Source organism: Bipolaris oryzae (assembly GCF_000523455.1).
Source record: "Bipolaris oryzae ATCC 44560 unplaced genomic scaffold scaffold_285, whole genome shotgun sequence".
Classification (NCBI taxonomy): domain Eukaryota; kingdom Fungi; phylum Ascomycota; class Dothideomycetes; order Pleosporales; family Pleosporaceae; genus Bipolaris; species Bipolaris oryzae.
In genome coordinates, this window is record NW_006911561.1 from 307 (window position 1) to 20,302 (window position 19,996).

The window sequence follows — 19,996 nt, forward strand, 5'->3', positions numbered from 1 at the left end:
CTTGTTATTTTTTTTCTTATTGTGTGTCTCCACCGGACAACCTGCCTTGCCAAGGTAACAATGCGGAGAAAGAGGGATTTTGAGCCCCGCCCCAATGGCTAAAGTATTGGGAGGAATGGACTCTCGTCACGAGGTCCCGGTGTTACTTACGTCGTGTTTTTCCCCAGATATGACCTCAGTCAATAGGGCCGGAAGAGGAAAAGAATTGCAGGTCAACGGGATTTTTTCTGGAAGGGGTATTTAAGGTAGCTGAGGGGATGTCGTGGACGTGACTTTTTGATCAGCGCTCAAGACGGTTTTTTCGATAAAGTCTGCAAGTATGAGGTTTGTTGACGCTTTGGCTTTGGCCATTGCTTTATTTCCAGGTCTCTCGGTCACACAAGGGTATACCAATGAATCTGAAGTCCCATTATATGGGCTGTCGCCACCTGTATATCCTAGTCGTGAGTATATTTGTATTTTTCTGCGTCGAAAGAAATACTGAAACGGTGCAGCCCAGGGTAATGGTTCGACATCCGAAGCTTGGACCGCAGCATACGCTCGTGCAAGGGCCGTTGTAGCACAATTAACGCAGGAAGAACAATCAAACTTGACTCACGGCGTCACGGGACGATGTGTAGGACAGACGGGCGCAGTACCTCGTCTTGAAATTCCTGAACTCTGCTTTGCTGATGCTCCGGCTGGTATTCGTGGTCAAGAGTTTGTATCGGCGTTCCCTGCCGGCATTCACCTTGGAGCGACGTTCGATAAAAGACTTATGCTGCAATATGGCCAAGCTTTAGGTCGGGAATTCAAAGGAAAGGGTATTCACATTGCGCTGGGCCCTTTTATCGGACCTATTGGGCGTGTTGTAAGAGGTGGAAGGAACTGGGAGGGTCTGGGTGCTGATCCGTATCTTAATGGTGTTGGGGGCGGTCTGCTCACCAGAGGCACCCAGGAATCAGGTGTCATGGCGACTCCAAAGGTGAGAAGATTTCCAGGAATGGTTTGGAAATATCGAAAATGCAGGACTGATTTTCTTGGTTAGCATTGGATTGCTCAAGAACAGGAGTATAGGCGTAGACCTGGAAGCGAAGGCGAGGCTGTTTCGTCAAACGTTGACGACCGTACGCTACACGAGTTGTATGCCTGGCCCTTCATGGACGCTCTCCGCGAAGGTGCTGTTTCCGTAATGTGCTCTTACCAGAGGATCAACAACTCGTGAGTGGATTTCATCTTGTATGCTGTAGGGGAAAGCAACTGACATTATACGCCCGCATCCAGATATGGCTGCCAAAACTCAGCCCTCCTGAATGGAGTATTGAAAACTCAATTGGGATTTGAGGGTTTCGTGGTGTGTTCGATCCAGGCAAAAATTTGAAGAAGAGCATGCTCATATGTATTTAGGTCTCCGATTGGGATGCACAACATGCGGGTGTTGCATCAGCAAATGCTGGACTTGACGTAGTCATGCCCGTAGCCAAGTTCTGGGGCAACAATCTCACCGACGCCGTGAACAACGGATCGGTTACTGCTGAAAGGTTCAATGATATGAACACCCGACTACTAGCAGCCTACTACTATCTTAAACAGGACGAGACCAATTTCGACACCCAAGTATACCCGTACAATGTGAAACACGAGATTATAGACGTAACGGAGGACCATGGCTCATTGATCAGGGAAATTGGAGCCGCAGGTACCGTTCTTGTGAAGAACGTAAACAACACCCTTCCCCTGATCAATCCCCGCTTCTTGAACATCTACGGCTACGACGCAGAGGTAAAGGCCTCGCCCTGGAACAATCCCTCGCGTTTCGGCGGCGGCTACGAAGAAAACTTTGGCTGGAACACGTTGAACGGCACGTTGATAACAGCAGGCGGGTCGGGTTCCAGCACACCTCGATACGTGATCAGCCCATTCAAAGCGCTACAAGACCGGTTGATTAAGAACCGCGGAACACTTCGATGGGATTTATGGGGCGTGAATCCTACTGTTTACGCAAACGCCGAAGCATGCCTTGTGTTCATCAACGCATACGCATCTGAGAGCTTTGACCGGACATCTCTCACCGACGATTTCAGCGACCAGCTTGTTAACAACGTGGCCACGAACTGCTCCAATACCATTGTCGTTATCCACTCAGCCGGCGTCCGCACTGTTGACGCATGGTACGACCATCCCAACGTCACTGCCATCCTATATGCTGGTGTCCCGGGTCAAGAAAGCGGAAACGCAATCGCCGATGTGCTCCTCGGTGATGTAAACCCTAGTGGTCGGCTGCCATACACTGTAGCTCGCTCCGAATCTGACTACGGCGCCTTGCTCAACTCGACTTTCGATCCTTCCATTCCCGCCTTTTTGCAGTCAAACTTTACAGAAGGTTTGTATATCGACTACCGCGACTTCAACAAGCGCAACGTCACACCGCTGTACGAATTCGGCTTTGGGCTATCTTACACTACCTTTTCTTACGACGATTTGTCGATTGAGTCGGTAGTACCAAACACTTCGCTCTCGCGCTTCCCATCTCCCTCGGTGCCGATTGTGCAGGGCGGCCACCCAGAGCTATGGGATGTGCTGTACCGAGTCAGCGTCAATGTCACCAACACGGGTAAGGTAGCTGGTCACGAGGTGCCGCAATTGTATCTTGGTGTTCCGAATGCGCCGCAGAAGCAACTGAGGGGTTTCGAGCGTGTGGGCTTGTTGAAGCCAGGCGAGAGCGCTGTCGTAAATTTTGAGCTTCAGAGACGTGATTTGAGTATTTGGAATGTAGAGGCTCAGGCGTGGGAGCTGCAGAGGGGACGATATGGAGTGTGGGTTGGCGCGAGTAGCCGTGACGTAAGACAGGAGGGCGAGATTGTTGTATCGTGAGCATGACCTCCAATGGAAGGAGGCAGGTACGATCAGAGTAATTGTAAAGTCACTCTACGATGCTAAAACTTTTTTACAATGTGACTCCATGTGCTTCAAGTGGTGATATTGCACTACCTATATTGTACAGTCGGTACTAGAGAGCACTTGCATAGCTTTCTACATATCACAACGGTCTTGTCGGAATTAATACACATTTTGAACAGCCTAGGCGACCATTACATGTTACCCAACCAAGCTGATATCAATCACTACGCTATGTTTCACTGCCAAGGATGTCGAATTGAGATCTTCAAGACCCAAGATCATAACGAAGGCACTAAACTATTTCCAAGCACATTAGCACCACGCGTACAGTATGACAAGTATCCGCTACGCTTCACTCGCGAATACGAATAATCATACAATTGCTCCTCGTATTCTAAAGGTGCAAGAGCAACCATTCGTTACATTGACTACACATTCATCGTAGTGAGCATCGCAAGAGAAAGCACTATAAGTGGCGCTATTATGTCTTGCAACTTCTTAGCCATTTATGTTTAAGGAAAAGGAGAAATAACCCTTCCAGTTGGCCTCGTAAGCCTTTGTTGCTGCGACAAGGCAAGAAGGTCTCAGCAATCTTAGCCAAAAGATACCAGAGCCACTAAGCCCCCGGGCTTGCGTGTACGCACTTTGTCTTGAGATGAGACCGACGTTAGTCACCGCTATAGGTCCTATTCATTTCTCCGTTTTCCGCCTCGATTTTGTTGCCCTTTTGGTTTTAGACCCTTGACAAGGAGCCTTAGTTAGTTTCGTAGCTAGGCATATCAAGATCGGGATGGAAAACAGACAAGACTGTTTAGTCAGAGTTCGTTTCATTACCATATTCAGGTATGTGATAGCTGTGCAGCAGACTCTTTTTTGCTTGAAAAGGGTAATTACTGTCCTGAAATTACGCTAGATGAGACGTTTTTCTATTAGCGTTTTACTCAGGAACTGGAGCGCAGTCTAGTAGCGATTATAAGCAGTAGTACATTTAGTTGAAAATGGAGCTGTTTGCAGCTCTGTTTTAAAGAAGGAGCCGGGATTGGGTTTAGCAGACGAGACACGCAGCTGAACCGAATACGCCCAGGGTTGCGTAACTTATATACTGTTCTAGGCGCCGATGTGGGCGGCCCGAAGAGGCATCACACCGGGCCGAACAAAGCTAATAGGGGTCTATTCAGACACCGAGACTAGTATAGCAAATTTGTATGTACTCCGTACAGAGAATTCTTTCAGAAAAAACGACTAACAGGGTGTCTACTTATAGTTCAACCGTAGTACTGCCGTAATAGGACCTTTGTATTGCTACAGCTCTCTCTCTCCTGTTGCTCATTATTCTTTCTCAATGCTTGTTTATGTCTACGAAAGGTGAAATCTATCGCTATAGCAATCCATGTGTTCTATTTCAGATGTGGCTAATTTGGATATTAATTTAAGTAATTTATTATTCCAAAGAGAGAGAGAAAGGCATTTAGGGTTAGAATATCTCTATTTAGCTAAGAAGATATCGGTCCGATAGAGATAGCACTCATGAATGGTTTTGAGGGAGCCCTCTATATTCGTATATGCATCCTTACAGTCATCTTGGTTTTATACTAGAGTAGCTACTTGGTGTTCATGCTGCCGATCCGAAGGAAAGTTGACGTGCTAACTCGTGGTAGGATTGCTTATAGGGGCGGAGGAATGTCAAGACTTGTGTAATTTTGATACGTTCTTGAGATTGGCGAACAAATCTAAGAGTCGCTATAGTTGCATATTACCGCAACCCCTAATGGCTGACGCTGCTGGGCCAGTCAAGAAGTGGTGCGGATCAGAAAAGGCGGACAGGTGACCCCGCGTTATTTGATAGCAATGATTGTATGACATCAGTATGTTTGCGAGATACAACAAACTGCCGCACCACTGCTTTGGCTGATTACTAAAGTAGCTCTTTGAGAACCGCTTCTAGAAAACGGGTGGGTACGGTTAGCCTAAAGAAGAATGCAAACCAGAAGTGACCGAGCACTAAGACTTTTGTATCTAATGTAAATTTGACAATCGGGGACATTTCGTATTGCTCACTTGACTAAATAAGTACCAAGACCACTCAAGGGATATCCTGGAAGACCGAAGAACAACCACACTGGACGGAAAGACCACATCGATCTACAATGAGAGAGCAGCAGCTGGTACTATATTACGAACTCCAAGCTCAAAGACATATAAACAGTCACTCTCCCGCTGTACTATCATCATCACAAACAACTACAATAGCACTCTCTTACAATCTTTCTACGTCTTTCATTAATCGTCCTTACTACACACTCTGACAACCCAAACGCAACCATGCAATTCCGCTCTATCATCCTCGCCGCCACCGGCCTGCTCTCTGTTGCCTACGCTGCCCCAGCTTCCGGCAGCCCTGTCCCTGAGAACCCGCTGTTGACTCGCCAGTGCGCCGCAAATGGCGTCTGCGCACCCAACCCCACTGCTTGCTCCAACCTTCGATGCTGCTCAGGCGCAAAGCAGGTAAGAAACAATATCAGAAAACGAATATTCTGGGAGAAACAAACTAACGACTGGATTAATAGGGTCGAGGAGGTGGTGTCTGCTGCTGTGTTTCTTTCCCTTAAAGGGAGTGCCGGGTACTTGCATGAAACTGCAATAGGAAAGGTTATCAGAGGTCTTTTGGAGGTTTGGTGCCGAAGAAGCTTCCTCCGTCTTTTTTTCTTTGTTTTCTGAGAACACTGTGCGTGATATGTTCGAGATTGGGGAAAGGAAATGAGACGATGTTTAGTATTCTAGTATATATTAACATGTAAAGTTTTTAATTATATTCTGATTGGAAGTGCTGTGGATCTTATTTAATGCTTCTAACTGTGAACAACGCCGAGGAGGTATGCAGTTTTGTCTATCTATCATTCAATCTACTCACTAACACGACTATTAGTTCCTCTAGTCAGCCCAACTAGGTTATCTAATCTATCTAATTACCACCACAACCAACAGCCGTCAGCTCTCTTAACACGAATAGAAAGATCTCGTCTCCATCACCCAACTAACTCGAACTAAGAGAGGGTATCTTAAGATTATAATATAGTTTTGATAATGACACAACACTTGAGAAGGGCTGGGGATTTGGTCGCATATCACGCTGGCTACCCACTTAACTAGCTGTCTAAGTTGCCCCTCTACTACAATCACCACTCTTCTGTTTAACCCCACTGATCCAGTTGCCCTATGGCCCACGGCGAGGGGGAAAACATCAATATCAATCACCTAACCTCGCCCTATTACTACTACCACCCAGAGATCGAAATTTCCCACCATCTTAGTCCATCTCCAAGGCTAAAGCAAATGATTTTTTTTTGAAATCAGACATCTCGAGAATGTCTCAACCAAACACTACCTAAACTTATGAAACTATGCAAATAAACCTTGCCGTATCATCTTACAAGAAAAAACAAAAGTAAATGTATTGGTGTGTAACATATCCATACAGCCCACATACGCCAACACAACACATCAACCGAATCCCTATACTCATCCACCCCACCCATCTCGATCTTGCGCCATCTCTCCAACATCATCAATACCCCCTTGTTACATCTGTACCATGCAATGCAGCCGGCACTCGCAATCGAGAGAAAAAGCAATTCACACACACACACACACATCCACTATCAGTCCCCACCTGCCTACCTCCTTTCTTTTCCATTCAACAGTAGAAGATCATTTCATCACGACACACACCGACTCCACAACAGCCCGTCAACAATACAACCCACATCTACACCGTCACTTCAACATCTACAACCCCCTTTCTTCTCGCTTACAGCCCCCAGAAAAAAAGCCAGCACTGGACTCACCGGAACACTACAAGCGGTGTGTGTCGCCCCAACCCAACATAATTTTTCCTCAGCTCGATCCAGCAGTGTGGCACCGCGAGATGTCATGCACCCATCCCACCAGCTCCCTCCCTCCCTTTTTCCATTTTCCTTTTCCGCTTTGCAGCCGAAAAACTAAATCAGCCGGGAGGGGCACATCATGTAGCCGTGACCATTTTTTCGGGTAAAGAAAACATGGGCCCCACTGGGTTGCCAGCACACATGTTGATGGGCTGCAATATACATGTGCGTTTAGCCACGGCACAAAAAAAGCTCGTTTCATGTGTGAGTATGCTAGGGTGTAGAAAGGGGGAGGGGGAGATGTAAAGACCGAGGTTCAATCTTTCGCATATCCCGAGTCTCATGCGAGAACGATAATTGTTACGCCCGAGGTTCAATACTTCGTACTACCGAATGTTAAGCGAGCACGGGCTTTTCAGCCTCAACCTCCGCCCTTAGTACTCTAGTCCAAAATCAAAATCAAAACACAGTAAAAGTGGTGTGACATCCACCTCTCAACGGCTTCTAGTCGTACATAGTCCGGGCCCTGGAAAACTTTTCCACCCTTTGAAAAAAAATACCAAAAAAAATCCGGGCACACTAGGCAAAATGATTCGCATCTAGCATTACTCATGCCCACCTGAACTTTTCCGATGTCAACCCGGGATCACAGGGCACATGCACACAAGTGAGCGGGAATGCTTTGCATTAGCGCCCACATCAAGAAAAAAAGCTCGATTTTTTCTTCAACTTGGGTATGGCGGGCTACTACCTACCCGCAGCTAGTTCGGAACGGCTTCAGGGCGAATACGCTTTGTACGAACGGGAAGCCAGGGTATAGCGCTAGACAGCAAGCAAGCAAAAAAAAAAAATTCATCTGGAAAAGGGAAGCACACGTGAACAACAAGAGTACACCTCGGTTGGGCATGCATGTGCGAGCGCGGGTCGGGCCAGCAAAGTGTGCTGTGAACCCAATGTTGAACGTGGCATACAAAAAAAACCCCCACTATCAGAATCACAATCATAAGACAGAAAGAGCGGGTATAGGTGAGGTTATTCAGCAGAAAACCAGCGTCAAGCCTCGAACCACGGAAAAGCGTGCACACTACATGTAGGCATATGCTCGGATAAAAACCCACCCCACAACACGTGACAAGATCAAAGACATGCTGCCTTCCAGCCTTACCCGCAAAAGCCGTTGAGGGGGGGGGGGTCGGGCTCTCGGGGGTGTTCGTCCGAAGGGACCCCCCCCTCTCTCCCTCCCTCCCACTCTGGACATAACAACTCGCAAAGAGATCGACCGCATGACGTATTACCAAAGCGGAATGGTTGTCGATCCCCTAGATAGGGAAAGTCACTGTTCTCTTTCCCGCCCCCCTTCTCTCGTGGCGATAAAAGTATCACAAGCCAAACCAAACCAAAAAAAATGTCCGAGGGAACCGAGGCGAGAGAAAAGGTGAACGAGTGGTGGTGTCATCGACCCTGCATTATCATCTTTTTTCTTTTGCATATGACATGTGTACACAATACGTGAGAGAGAGAGAAAAGCGTGATGGTCGCGTCATAAGTCAACCCGGATCGTTGCTTATCGAGACAATGTGCGTGTAGGGGCGGGACCCCTTCCCCCGTGATGACAGTGCGATACGGTGATACGGTGATATTTGGATGGGGAAGGGGGAAGGGGGGGGATGACGGACGAAAAGGGCGGAGTTAGAAAGACACGCGGATAGGAAGGTGAGGAGTGTAAGGTGTCAAAGAGGCTTGTGAGACATGCAATCTCATGTGCGTGAGAGAGAAATGCGTATGGTAAGATTGTAAGTAGATACGGATATACGGGATATACGCGGAGTCTGCTGATATGCGAGAACAATCTCGCATATTGTGTTTTGTTATCGCCGGTGACTTTTTTGGTTGTCTCTCTCTCTCCCTCCCTTTACGCCGGGCTAAATCCGGGCACAAGCGAGAGCATGCGGGCCTAGACAAAACCCCACCCTGGAGAGGGGGACAGATGATCTACATAGCTTACATACAGGCGACATATCTGGCAACCCATGCGCTACGGTGATTGTTAAAAGAGTGTTTGACAAGGCCCGTCAAGCCACACCTTAGTCACCCTGGTTTCCAAGTAGGCGTGGGCAGTTGTGCCGAGCGTAGCAAGGCTGTCCTCACTGGTCCTACTATCATCGCTAGTCAAGTCAGCACGAGTACACTTAGTAAGGTTGACGCGTATAAGATGAGTAGCGGCGTTTGGGGAAGCCATGGCAATGGAGAAGGCGGGCAGGCGTGTCTTGGTGTTGATATTGAATCGCTTGGTTGAGCACTGCCCACGAGGGATGGGGCAAAGGCGATGGCTGAGGTAAGGTGTCAGATTGAGGCTGCCTGAGGTGCAGAGCATTTGCCTTGTTTGGTACGCCAGGGCTCCCTAATTGGTAGTGCATCTTTCTCCGCGTGGAGAAAGAAAGGGGCTCTTTTCTTTGCTGATGAGGAGTAAAGAGTCGAGACCGCCGGACGCGAGACACAATGCCAACTCACACACCGAGTATTGAATAGGGGTGGGCAAATGAGAAGGAGAGCGACAAAAGGCTGTTGTGGATATGGAGTCAAGGGGGGCCTTTCGCTTCACTTGAGCCCTGCATTATGCTGCTGGGCATAGCGAGATTGGCGCGCATTTGGCCAGGTGTTCATTCTACTCTACTTGAGCCGTGGGTGAGGCAGTAGTAAGTATGTGTGTAGGGGGGGGGGGATGGGATGTAGGTACGTAGCATCGCATGCATAGCTTGACTGCGCTGGCTCATAGGCTACACCGCTGCACATAGACACACGCACACAGCGCTACAGGCGCCGAAACGCCATGTTGAAACTTGCTTTGACCGCGCAACGCGCAACGCCCTGTTTTGGTCTCATTGCTCTCTGCCTCGCGTTTGACGCCCATGCCACGTTGTTGTTTCGCGACATGTGTCGCATAGAAGAACGGAGCGGGTACCGCTGTGGAGAGCGCGGGGAAGAGCAAAAAAAAAAAACAGGGTGGCCAGATCAGCATTGAAACTTGAGCGGCATTGACCTTGAATTTTTTTTGTCGTGTTTCCCTTTGTAGTAATTGCCGGAGATGGAAAGCAGCGAAATCGCAGGCAACATAGGGCCGGGCAGAGATGAAGGTGCAAATGAATGATGGCATATGTTTGCGATACGGATCATCGCACCCCAGGAGTTCCGCTCCGCCTCTTCCCACCGCCACTGGCCCGTGTTTCGCCCGATCGGATCATCCAGACTGCCGACCCTCCTCCATCGAGACAAGCGATCGAGGTCCGACCGGAATACTCAAGAGTCCGAACTCCCTAGTACCATCTCATCCCACGCCCTACCACTACTGTGTACGGTTACGCCCGTATGCCTCGCGAAAGAACCATGCCTAGGGACCTGGCCCACACTAATCTGACGAACGGCGGCGTGCGCTATTGCACATGCTAGTATATTCGCTCGAGGCAGATGTTCCGCGTCACCTGGCCACGAACTGCAGACACGCGGGTCCGCCTGCAGTGAGTCAATGTATTGTAAAGTATGCAAGGACACGATTGTGTGTGCGTGTGTGTGGGTAAATTTTTTTATTCTGCCTACATACATTTTATTGTTGCCTGGGGTTGCACGCGCTCACCGGAAAAGGCACTTTTTGATTAGGCAGACGTTACGAGGCAGCAGTGGCATTTTGAGCCATGTGTACGAGGCAGAGGCGTGTAGTGTATCCATATCCACAAGTGCCACCGCCTACGCGACTATGCGCGGACACAAGGGGCCAGGGTCTGCCGCACTGTCCAAAAGTCGGTCAACTCAAACTTTTGCAACGCTGGCCCCAGTGCGACAGTTTTTTTCTAGCCTCGCATGTCAAACAAAGCGTGTGAGCAGCGAGTGAGGTGGTGTGATTAGCGTGCATGGTGCAGAGATAGCAGACCCGTCACCTGATGCATGTGTGTAGATCATTTTGTAGAGTAGTACGACGACTGATCTTTGATTCATGTTCTAGCTAAGGGCGGGAGTCTCGACCAATCTGCTTGGGAGATGTCAAACCGCCTGTACCAAAATGTCCCAAAATGTCTCTCCTTCCATTGTACCAAAATGCTCCAAGAGTAGAGTAGAGTAGAGTAGTAGCCTTCCTCATGTCCTAGCTTGACACTTCTCACCGCCCTGCGGTGCATGCCAATATACCCCACAAACAAACAAAGACATGTCAATAATAAAGAGAAAATAACAAAGGATATCATGCCCAAGACAATGCCACGCTATGCTGTAAAAATGATTCGCTCGCTTCAAGGAAAAAAAAATGCTGGATCGGAAATCATGAGGTCGGAACATGTCCATGTGCTGGCCTAATAACTTGAGATGAGCGGAGAGCTGGTGTCCATGAACAGTGGCTGGTCGTGTTCCAGGTATTGTGGCTTTGGCTTGGTGTTGTAGAATGTCGTCGTGAGCATACCCTCCTTGTCTGAGAAGTTGAGCGTTGATTGTGGTGGCGATGTTGGTGGTGACTCGTCGTCCGACTCCTCTTCGAAGGTAAGCTCGGGTGGTGATTGCAATTGCGAGGGTACACGAGTGAGGGCGAGTTCAGAGTGGTCCTCCATGTCGTCGTAGAAGTCATCCTCGTCCTCTGAGTCGTCTTCGTCAACCTCCATTGTGCTGATTTGTACGGGAGCTGCTGCGATGCGACGGGGCATGGGGATCATGTCAAAGTCGTCGTCGTTGTCCGAGTCGGAGTCGGAAACGGACGAGTCGTCTTCGTCGTCGTCGAGCTCCTCAGCAATGCTGTCGGCCCACTGGATGTGTCGGGGCTCCTCAGCCTTGGAGGCCTTGGCCATGGTCTGGTTGAACCACTGCTCTTGCTGGCGCTCGGCGTCTTGGAGTTCGATCATGAGGCTGTCGAGGAGGTTTGCGTGTCCGACGAGCAGGCGGAGGTTGTGGTCGGCCCTGCATGCCTCCTTGCCGAGCTTGGAGCGGGCAGAGGCAGCGATGTAGTAGGTCTGGGTGAGAGACATTTTTTGCTTCTTGGCTGGTGGTGAGGCGACGAAGTGGGAGCGAGTGGTCTCGGCCGTGAAAGGCTCAAACGAGGTTTGGATGCGGAGGTGTGATGAGGAAGGCATGGCTTCTATGTTGTAGGCACAAAGTATAAGAAGGGCTAAAAAAATGTGAGTCAGTTTGGTTGTGACTGGATAGTGGCCGGGGTATGACGAACCCGTTGCGCAGTAGCCGTATTGGGGGAAGGTGATGCGAGGCTGGGATATGGATGCAGAGTGTCGATGTCGATGTCGATGTCCAAGGGTAGTCGAGGTGATGTCAAGACTATTGTATTGTTGCTGTTGCTGTGGTTTGGTGGAGCTGGTAGTGGAGGGCCAAAAGCAGCAGAGGGCGGGCGGGCGTGTTTCTTATGTTTCCCTGACGCATGGAGGATGAGCATGATGGATAACGGGCGGGCGGGACTATTGGCGTGTTTCCACCGCTCTTGGCCGAGCAGTGCTCAGCGCAAGGACGGATGCGGTGAGCTAGCAGAGGATGATTCACACTGCGCGACAGGGGTCCTAGCGTGGCTTACGATACCCTGCCTGTCTCCGTCGGACGTAAAGACTTTCGCCCGTCCACCACGCGGAGCCCGAGCAGTGCGTCGTCGTAGTGCATGCACGTCGACACGACATGGACATGGCATGGACATGGCATGGACCTGGCTAAACGCCGTCGTCCAAGGTTTTTTTTACTCCGTCGGCGTTTACTTACCACCACTCGAGGCGTACATTGCATCATCTATTCGTCCGCCCTGTTTACGGCCTGTCATCTGTCTGCCTGCCTGCCTGCCTGCCTGCTTTTTTTGCTTTTGGCGTTTTCGCTTTCGCCTCGGATTGCGCACCTTGGGCAGACCCTGCTGCCAGTATCTTGGGGGGTCTCATTGTGCGCTGTCCGGCTAGAGGATGCCTTGGGCGAGATGGAGCCCTGCCAGGCTGCCTGTTGGCTGTGGTTCCAGGATGCGCTGTCGTAAGGCTAAGCCACGGGCCTCCCCACAGGCTGAGCGGTCAGCCCTTCACCTGTGGCTGTCGCGACGCGGCAGGCGGCCCCCATCAGTGTCTTGCTTGCGGGGCCTCTTACACCCTTCATTCGATTGCTAGTCGGCGGTTGGGCGTTGCAGTCGCAAGGCTGTTCGGACCCGAGTCTACTGCCGGCGCCGGTCCTGGTATTACTCTCCCGACTGTTGTCCTAAAACCTCTCGTACTACCATGTACACGTTGTCTTCAGATCAGCCAATCTCGGCAGGCCAGCCACACCGGCGACTGACTGCCCTTGGCTCGCCTATCCGGCACGGTTGGTGCGGAAAAGCACTGTTCGGCCGACGAGTACGAGAGAGGCAGAGAGAAGCTTGGTTACCTAAGTGGCTAGCTGCCTAGGTCACTAAGTACTCGGGGTTCCGGTTATCCATTCAACTTTCGTCCGTACTGTATGCGTCTGCGTCTCCCCCTACTCCTACGCAGTACAGTACAGTGCTCACGCTCAGTAGCTGGCAGAAGCCACGATGCACGTCACATGCACTCATCTGCCACCCGCCTCCACTCTTCACACGCCCATTCCCCGCCTCTGACCGTCTCATTACGACACGGTCCAGGCGCATCGCACAATCGTCCTCAATGGCACATCTAAAACCCCGATTACAAACACTGCTGCCCGCGTCTTGCGGTAGGGCACGCGGGATTGGTGGACACGTCGGCTTTGTCATGTGTGCTGAAAAATGCCATCTGACAAAGCCGCTAATTAGCAAGCCTTGCATGAACCACTAGACTCCCAGACACATTACTGTTCTTTATACTGGATTGCAAATCTTGAAATTGCGTGCTTCCACCCGACGTCACTCGCCCTCTCTACACGTTGGGCACACTGCGACAGCGGACAGCGACTCCGTCCCCGTCGCCGGCTGGGCATCGATCCGCAACAAAAGGCTGCTACACTACTTCCTACACCGTGTCGTGCCAGAGCCAGAGTCAGATCCAGGGACCGACCAGGGACGTCGTGGCCGTGCGCTTCCAACACCTTGTCCCCGCTCCGCCCTTTCCACTGCACTGGCGCACCAGTTCAAGGACGAACGATCCTAAACGAGCCAAGCCCAACCCATGGGCCCCTCCGCATGTCGCTACTTACTGCTACCCATACCTTTTTCCGACGCTGCGCATGAGTGCTGCCTACGCCCACGACACGTATCCGCTATCCACTTCACCGCTGTCTTTGTCCTACCCTAGACAAAAACTACGCGATTGCCGAGTCCATGGCTGTCCGCGCTAGGCACACTGCGGCACCGTAGCAACGCAATGCTGCCATACCACGGGGCTGTCATGTTGATACAATATGAGTCGACCAATTGCCAGATGCGGACAGGGAGCCCAGCCCCGCGCAACTAAGCCACCACAGCTCGACGACGACTCCAATACCGCGTCAATATATTACTTTAAAGTGTCTATTTTCGCGACTGCGTACATACTTACTTACACGGCACGCCTACTCATCCTTCAGTGGAAGCGAGCGCATTCGCGTATACGTATTGCTCAGCCCCCCTCGTCCACATGCGACGTATTGACATACGCCTTTTCCGCGTCAATATTCCCAATCACACTACTGTTTTTGGCAGGTGCTCAGATCACAGCCTTCGTATAGCCGGTGGCTGGGAAACGGCAAGCCGCGCTTCCATGCTTCCGCTTCAAGTAATCTTCTCGAAGCCCCATTTCTTCCACCAACACTGACTAGCCCACCACAACCATGCACCGTACCTTTCGACTGCGTCACGCTGCATGCTTCGATGCATTCTCCCTTTGTGGACTACCCATTACCCATTACTCCTTCTATGCATATTGCTGACATTCCTATGCTACCCGATTCTTCACAAAGTCTTGCTCGACCCCTGTTGATTTCTGAGCGACCAACCGACAACCTTTATGCATCACTAAGCACCATTCGTCTCACCATTGGCTCTCAACATTCACACATGAATTTTCTGTTCAACGCTAATCATCTGTATCATGCCATAGAGCAATCGTACGAGAAACCTGTGCAGTCTTAAGCTTAACAAACCCCACAGCGCAAACACTCGCAGCGGCATGTCGTCACACTGCGCAAGCGCTTTCAAATCCATTGCCAATGCTTATTCAAGGCGAAGAAAAAGGCGACATTGGGACTCCAAAACACCATGCCATTTGCTAGTTGTGCGCAGAGTCCTTGTATCGCGTACGCCTTTGACGTATTTGCATCGAGGGTCCAGACTACGCCATGAGAAGCACTCAATCGCGATCGACCCAAACTTGTGGAATCTGTCAACGATGTCATGGAAGCGACGAAAAGCAATCCAGTTCTAGACCTCATGCCCAGGGCCTGGCAACTTGCTTTTGATCGGATTGATCTACAGTTGTACCGACAAGAAAAGCCTCGGGGTAACCGAATGAGACAAAAAAAATAAGAAGCTCCAATATTCGTCACGAGAGCCATCACAGGGCAATCTACCAGGAAAGTATTGTATCATCTGACTATGCTTGGTGAGAGAATACTGTCTCAAAGATCGACTGGTAGTCGGATACACTAGACTTATCCCTACCCCAGAATTGCAAAATGAGGAACGCTAACAATCTGTTTCCAAGTGGTTCATAGCTTGCGTTTGGAAGCCCATGCTGCCTTGTTTCGACGCACAATCTTGCCTGGGTCCCTAGGACAAGTCAATTTCCCTTCGACCGTTTCACGCCCGTACCCTCTCTGGATTATGCCTGCAACTCGGCATAATAGAAAACCAGGGGGCTGGTTTAGGCATTGCCGATCAAAACAATGAAGGGTCGCCCGAAACCAATTCTCTCCTTCTTGACCAGGTTGCCGACTAGCAAGAAAGTACAAACTAAGTCGCTTAGACATACTCAGGAGTGAGGCTGTTGAGAAGCCAAGTTTGGCGAGACTACTGAACATGACAGGAGCCCGGGATGTGCCTGACACTAAAATCTATCATTATCCCAACTTACACCTCAGGGAAATGCCTGTCACAGATCTTGCAACTAATAGTGATCGTCTCGCTGTTTACCGCTGGTTGGGCTGTCACACCTCAAGCCAGTTTGTGCCCTGCGGAACGTGCCGATTAACATATGTGGATGAGCCCATTACCAACCTCCCCTGAAGGGGTTCAACCCAGTGGTTGAGCCCACATAGTACGTGCTCTCAGTATGGCTGCGATGGTTCTGCAGAATGTGCCCAACTGGGCTTCCAGCAGACCAGCTTAGCCCACTAGGAGTCGTTGGTGGCTGGTGTTTGGGTTGATGCCACCTGTGTTGACACTGATTGGGTCGCAATGGCGAGCAGATACGCGCCGAACCTGGTAAATTGAATAACAACATGTTTGGAAGACATGGTTCAAAACGACATGCAAACACCGGGCAACAAAGGATACGTAGCAAATGACGTAGCCATGTCTTCCAAATCAACAGAAGGGATGCAATGTAAACAATGGAAGGTGCCCCACGTGGCGCGGGCGTCGCGCGTTGCTACGCATGGTTAGCGCGAAACCCTTGATCACAACAAACAATTGCATGTGGGTGTATCAACACCAGCCCTAACGCACCTGTATACCACAGTATTCGCCTACTGAGTTGTCAAGAGACTGGCAATCCCAAAACAATTGCATTTTCATACTAATCATGGCCGATCCGGGTATGTTCTCGGTGCGCCGCCAGGTAAGTTTATGATGTGGCCCCCTCTTGTCGCATCTTCCTACTTCCGTCCTCGACGTCTCTAACACGACACGCAGACTTTGGGTCCCGTCAACAACAACGTATCCGCCATTCCTATGCCAGCTTCCGCCATGAAGCGCCAGAGCTCTGTACACAATATGCAACCTAATCAGTTCCCTCCGAACCATGCGCGATCGCAGAGCGGAAGTAGAATGTCCCTCGCGCCTGGCCGACCGAGTCAACAACTCTTCCAACGCTCCTCTTCCGGTACAAATCTCGCTGAAGGCTTCCAGTCAGTACACCGCAACTCGACTAGTAACTTCGCAGCAAGCAGCGCGCGCAAGAGTTTCGCGCCAGGCGCTTCCATCTTCCAGACACCAGCATCCTCCTCAGGTCCTACCTTTGAACAAAGCGCACAACGGAGAAGCAGTGTATTCAAATCGCGGACATCACATGCACCTGGTCAATCAGGCATCAAGCAATCCTTCTTTCAGACGGCACCTTTGCCGTCGGTTCCTCCTGCGGACCCACGACGACTCAAGGATCCAAACACGCGCTCGCATATGGCACAGGAGCTGATGGAATACCTGACACACAACAACTTTGAGATGGAATCCAAACATGTACTCTCCAACAAAGCCATGACTTCGCCGACCCAGAAGGACTTTAACTGCATGTTCCAATGGCTGTACAACCGCATCGACCCAAGCTACCGCTTCCAGAAATCGATCGATCAAGAAGTGCCTGTCTTGCTCAAGCAAATGCGGTACCCATTCGAAAAGTCCATTATGAAGTCACAAATTGCGGCTGTTGGCGGTAACAACTGGTATACATTCCTGGGACTGCTTCATTGGATGATGCAGCTCGCACGCCTTATGCAGGCGTACGAGGCTGGCACATATGATGATGCGTGCTTCGAAGCAGGCTTCGATGTCTCTGGAGATCGCATCATATTCGACTTCCTTTCAGATGCTTATAGCACCTGGTTGTCAGCGGATGACGATGACGACGATGAAGAGGCACAAAAGAAGCACATGGAGCCTCACATTAGGACAATGGCCGCCAAGTTCGATGCGGCAAACGCTCAACATCTTGAACAAGTCAATCTTCTAGAGGCCGAGCACAAGTACTTGCAGGATCAAATCGAGGAGCTAGGAAAGTCTGGACCACGGATACAGAAGCTCGAGGAGCAAATACGAATTTTGGAGGAGGACCGTGTCAAGTTCGAAAACTACAACAACTCAATGGAGTCCAAGGTCAAGAAGTATACTGATCGATGCTCTTTCTTGGAAAAGTCGATTGAAGAGATTGAGGCCGAACTGGAGGCATCAGAGAAGGAGCAGCAAGAGCTTCAAGCTATCATCGACGGCCGAGGCATGACCATTGCAGACATTGACCGCATGGCCAACGAAAGGGACCGTCTTGACTCTTCTCTTCAGGCGACGTCAGCACGCCTTGAAGAGTCCAAGAAGCGTGTTGCTGAAAAGGAGATTGCCGCCTCACGAAAGCTTGACGAGCTCGAACAGACTATTGAGCGCTACAACAACCTTGGTTATCAAATCGGCGTCATCCCCTCAACAGCCGTTAACGCAAAGGGCCAAGACTACGAGCTCGTCCTTACCATAACGGACGCACCCAACTTTTCCGGCTCCCAGATGGGCGGCTCATCACAAGACGCCTCTGACCGTCTCCTCCACGACTCAGGAACTGGCTACTCTCCTGCCCATCTCCTGAACCTCGATCTCCGCGGCACCGTAAAAGCCAACATCCTCTCTCTCCGCAAGGAAATCGCCGAGCGCCGCAACCAAGCCTTGGAAGCTGACATGAACAACCACGACCTGCTCGACAAGATCAAAGAAGCCATGGACGACAAACAAGCCGAAGTCGAAGCCCTAGGCCACCGCGTCGCCCAAGCAGAAGAAGAGCTAGAAAAGCTGCGAGAAATCACAAACACGCAAAAGAGCCAGTCTGACGCTCAGATCGAGCGCATGGAGAAAGAATTAGGTCGTATGCGCAGTGGACTAGGTGAATCAGTCCAATTGATGGTTCAGCGCGAAATGGCTGTTAACATCGAGTACGTTTTCTTCCCCTCTTTCTTTTTTCCCCCACCGTATACCTACTTTCCTTTCATAAACCCAGAGTATACTAATAAGCACGACGTAGATACGAACAACTCCAACTCCGCGCCAACGCCCTCCGCGAGGAACTCCACACGGAAATCGAGCGCATGCTCGACGACATTGTGCGCTTCAAGCTGCACGTGCAAAAGTCGCTCGAGGAGTACGAGCAGTTTATCGCAGATGAAGTCGAGAGATCTTGTGAGGAACAGGATTTACTGGCCGCCCAGGATGAGGATGACGACGAGGGTGTGGAGAAGGAGGAGGAGGATGAGGAGATGGAGGATGCGTAGATTGATGTGTTTTCTTGGCTAAGGAGTTGGAGGTGTTTATGTTGGCTCATGCGATTTCACGACATCACGAAACGGGGGAGTCCTTGGTCTTTGGGTGTGTATGTGTTGGCGTAACTAAAGGACTTGAGGGGGTTTTTTTGCTTTTGCTTTTCCATGACGATGAAATGTGGATGTATTCACCCTTCCCGCCACACCTTTTTAAGATACCTTACCTTGTTTTATTCTTTCTATCTATATCAATTTCCAGTTCATGATATAACATGTCTCTATCTTTGCTGAGTTTTTTTACTTTAAAAAAACTTTCATAGAAGCTAAACGTCGTCTCTAAAGTTTTTCTAATCCATTTTTTAACAAGCAAAGACAGAGAAGAGTATTCAAGTTTTACGAGTATATGTATTAGTATTACATTAGAGTTAGGTTATTCAGAATTGATAGAATTGTTAGGTAAGGTATTTGTTACAAGTAACAAGAAGGATTCTCTCCTTAACAAATGACAAGATGGCTGACGGCCTATAGACGTCCACGTCAGAAGGAAATAATTTACGTAGGGCGCTAATTACGTAACTTAGCATCCTACTAAGTGTTATAAGTAACAAGAAGGATTCTCTCCTTAATAAATAATAAGATAGCTAAAGGCCTACGGACGTCTACGTTAGAAGGTAATAATTATTATAGGGTAAGAATTACGTAACTTAGTATCTTACTAAAAGGTAATATCTTACTAAGAAGGTAGATACTATAATATTAGAAGATACTAGGATATCTTAAATATCTTAAGATACTAGGGTATTTAGAAGATACTATAGATATTAGGACTAGAAGTATTAAAGATATAAAAATATATTGTGGCACGATACGTAATCAAACTTAAAAGATTAGAGAGGCGACCTATAATTAAGTAGAAGTAAGCTAAATTTTAATTAGCATAAAGGATTAATTAGAGAAGGTACCTATCTACCTATAAAAGAAAATCATAATATATACTATAAACTAGTTATATAATACTATACTATATTTTTCTCTTTAGCTTTTATTACTTAGTTCTATTAAGCGCTATAAAACTATTACTAAACTTCTAAGAAAGTATCTCTTTTTACTTCTTCTCTTAATTAGAAATTAAATAG

At 49.4% G+C, this 19,996-nt stretch overlaps 4 protein-coding genes across 4 annotated transcripts; 3 read left to right on the forward strand and 1 right to left on the reverse strand.

Moving 5' to 3' along the window:
* Nucleotides 1-319: 319 nt before the first annotated feature.
* Nucleotides 320-2,993, forward strand: COCMIDRAFT_30934 (glycoside hydrolase family 3 protein; the record flags this gene model as incomplete). Its single annotated transcript, XM_007695230.1, has 6 exons — nucleotides 320-443; nucleotides 495-964; nucleotides 1,028-1,200; nucleotides 1,264-1,333; nucleotides 1,387-2,849; nucleotides 2,984-2,993. 6 exons carry the CDS (start codon nucleotides 320-322, stop codon nucleotides 2,991-2,993), a joined length of 2,310 nt encoding a protein of 769 aa, XP_007693420.1.
* A 2,209-nt stretch (nucleotides 2,994-5,202) lies between these two features.
* On the forward strand, nucleotides 5,203-5,489 carry COCMIDRAFT_9989 (uncharacterized protein; the record flags this gene model as incomplete). Its single annotated transcript, XM_007695231.1, has 2 exons — nucleotides 5,203-5,385; nucleotides 5,448-5,489. 2 exons carry the CDS (start codon nucleotides 5,203-5,205, stop codon nucleotides 5,487-5,489), a joined length of 225 nt encoding a protein of 74 aa, XP_007693421.1.
* A 5,615-nt stretch (nucleotides 5,490-11,104) lies between these two features.
* Nucleotides 11,105-11,872, reverse strand: COCMIDRAFT_109751 (uncharacterized protein; the record flags this gene model as incomplete). The annotated part of the gene is made up of 1 exon (XM_007695232.1): nucleotides 11,105-11,872. The coding sequence occupies one exon, from the start codon at nucleotides 11,870-11,872 to the stop codon at nucleotides 11,105-11,107; it is 768 nt and encodes a 255-aa protein (XP_007693422.1).
* Nucleotides 11,873-16,429: 4,557 nt separating this feature from the next.
* COCMIDRAFT_109743 (uncharacterized protein) lies at nucleotides 16,430-18,872 on the forward strand (the record flags this gene model as incomplete). Its single annotated transcript, XM_007695233.1, has 3 exons — nucleotides 16,430-16,465; nucleotides 16,540-18,536; nucleotides 18,626-18,872. 3 exons carry the CDS (start codon nucleotides 16,430-16,432, stop codon nucleotides 18,870-18,872), a joined length of 2,280 nt encoding a protein of 759 aa, XP_007693423.1.
* Between the last annotated feature and the right edge of the window lie 1,124 nt (nucleotides 18,873-19,996).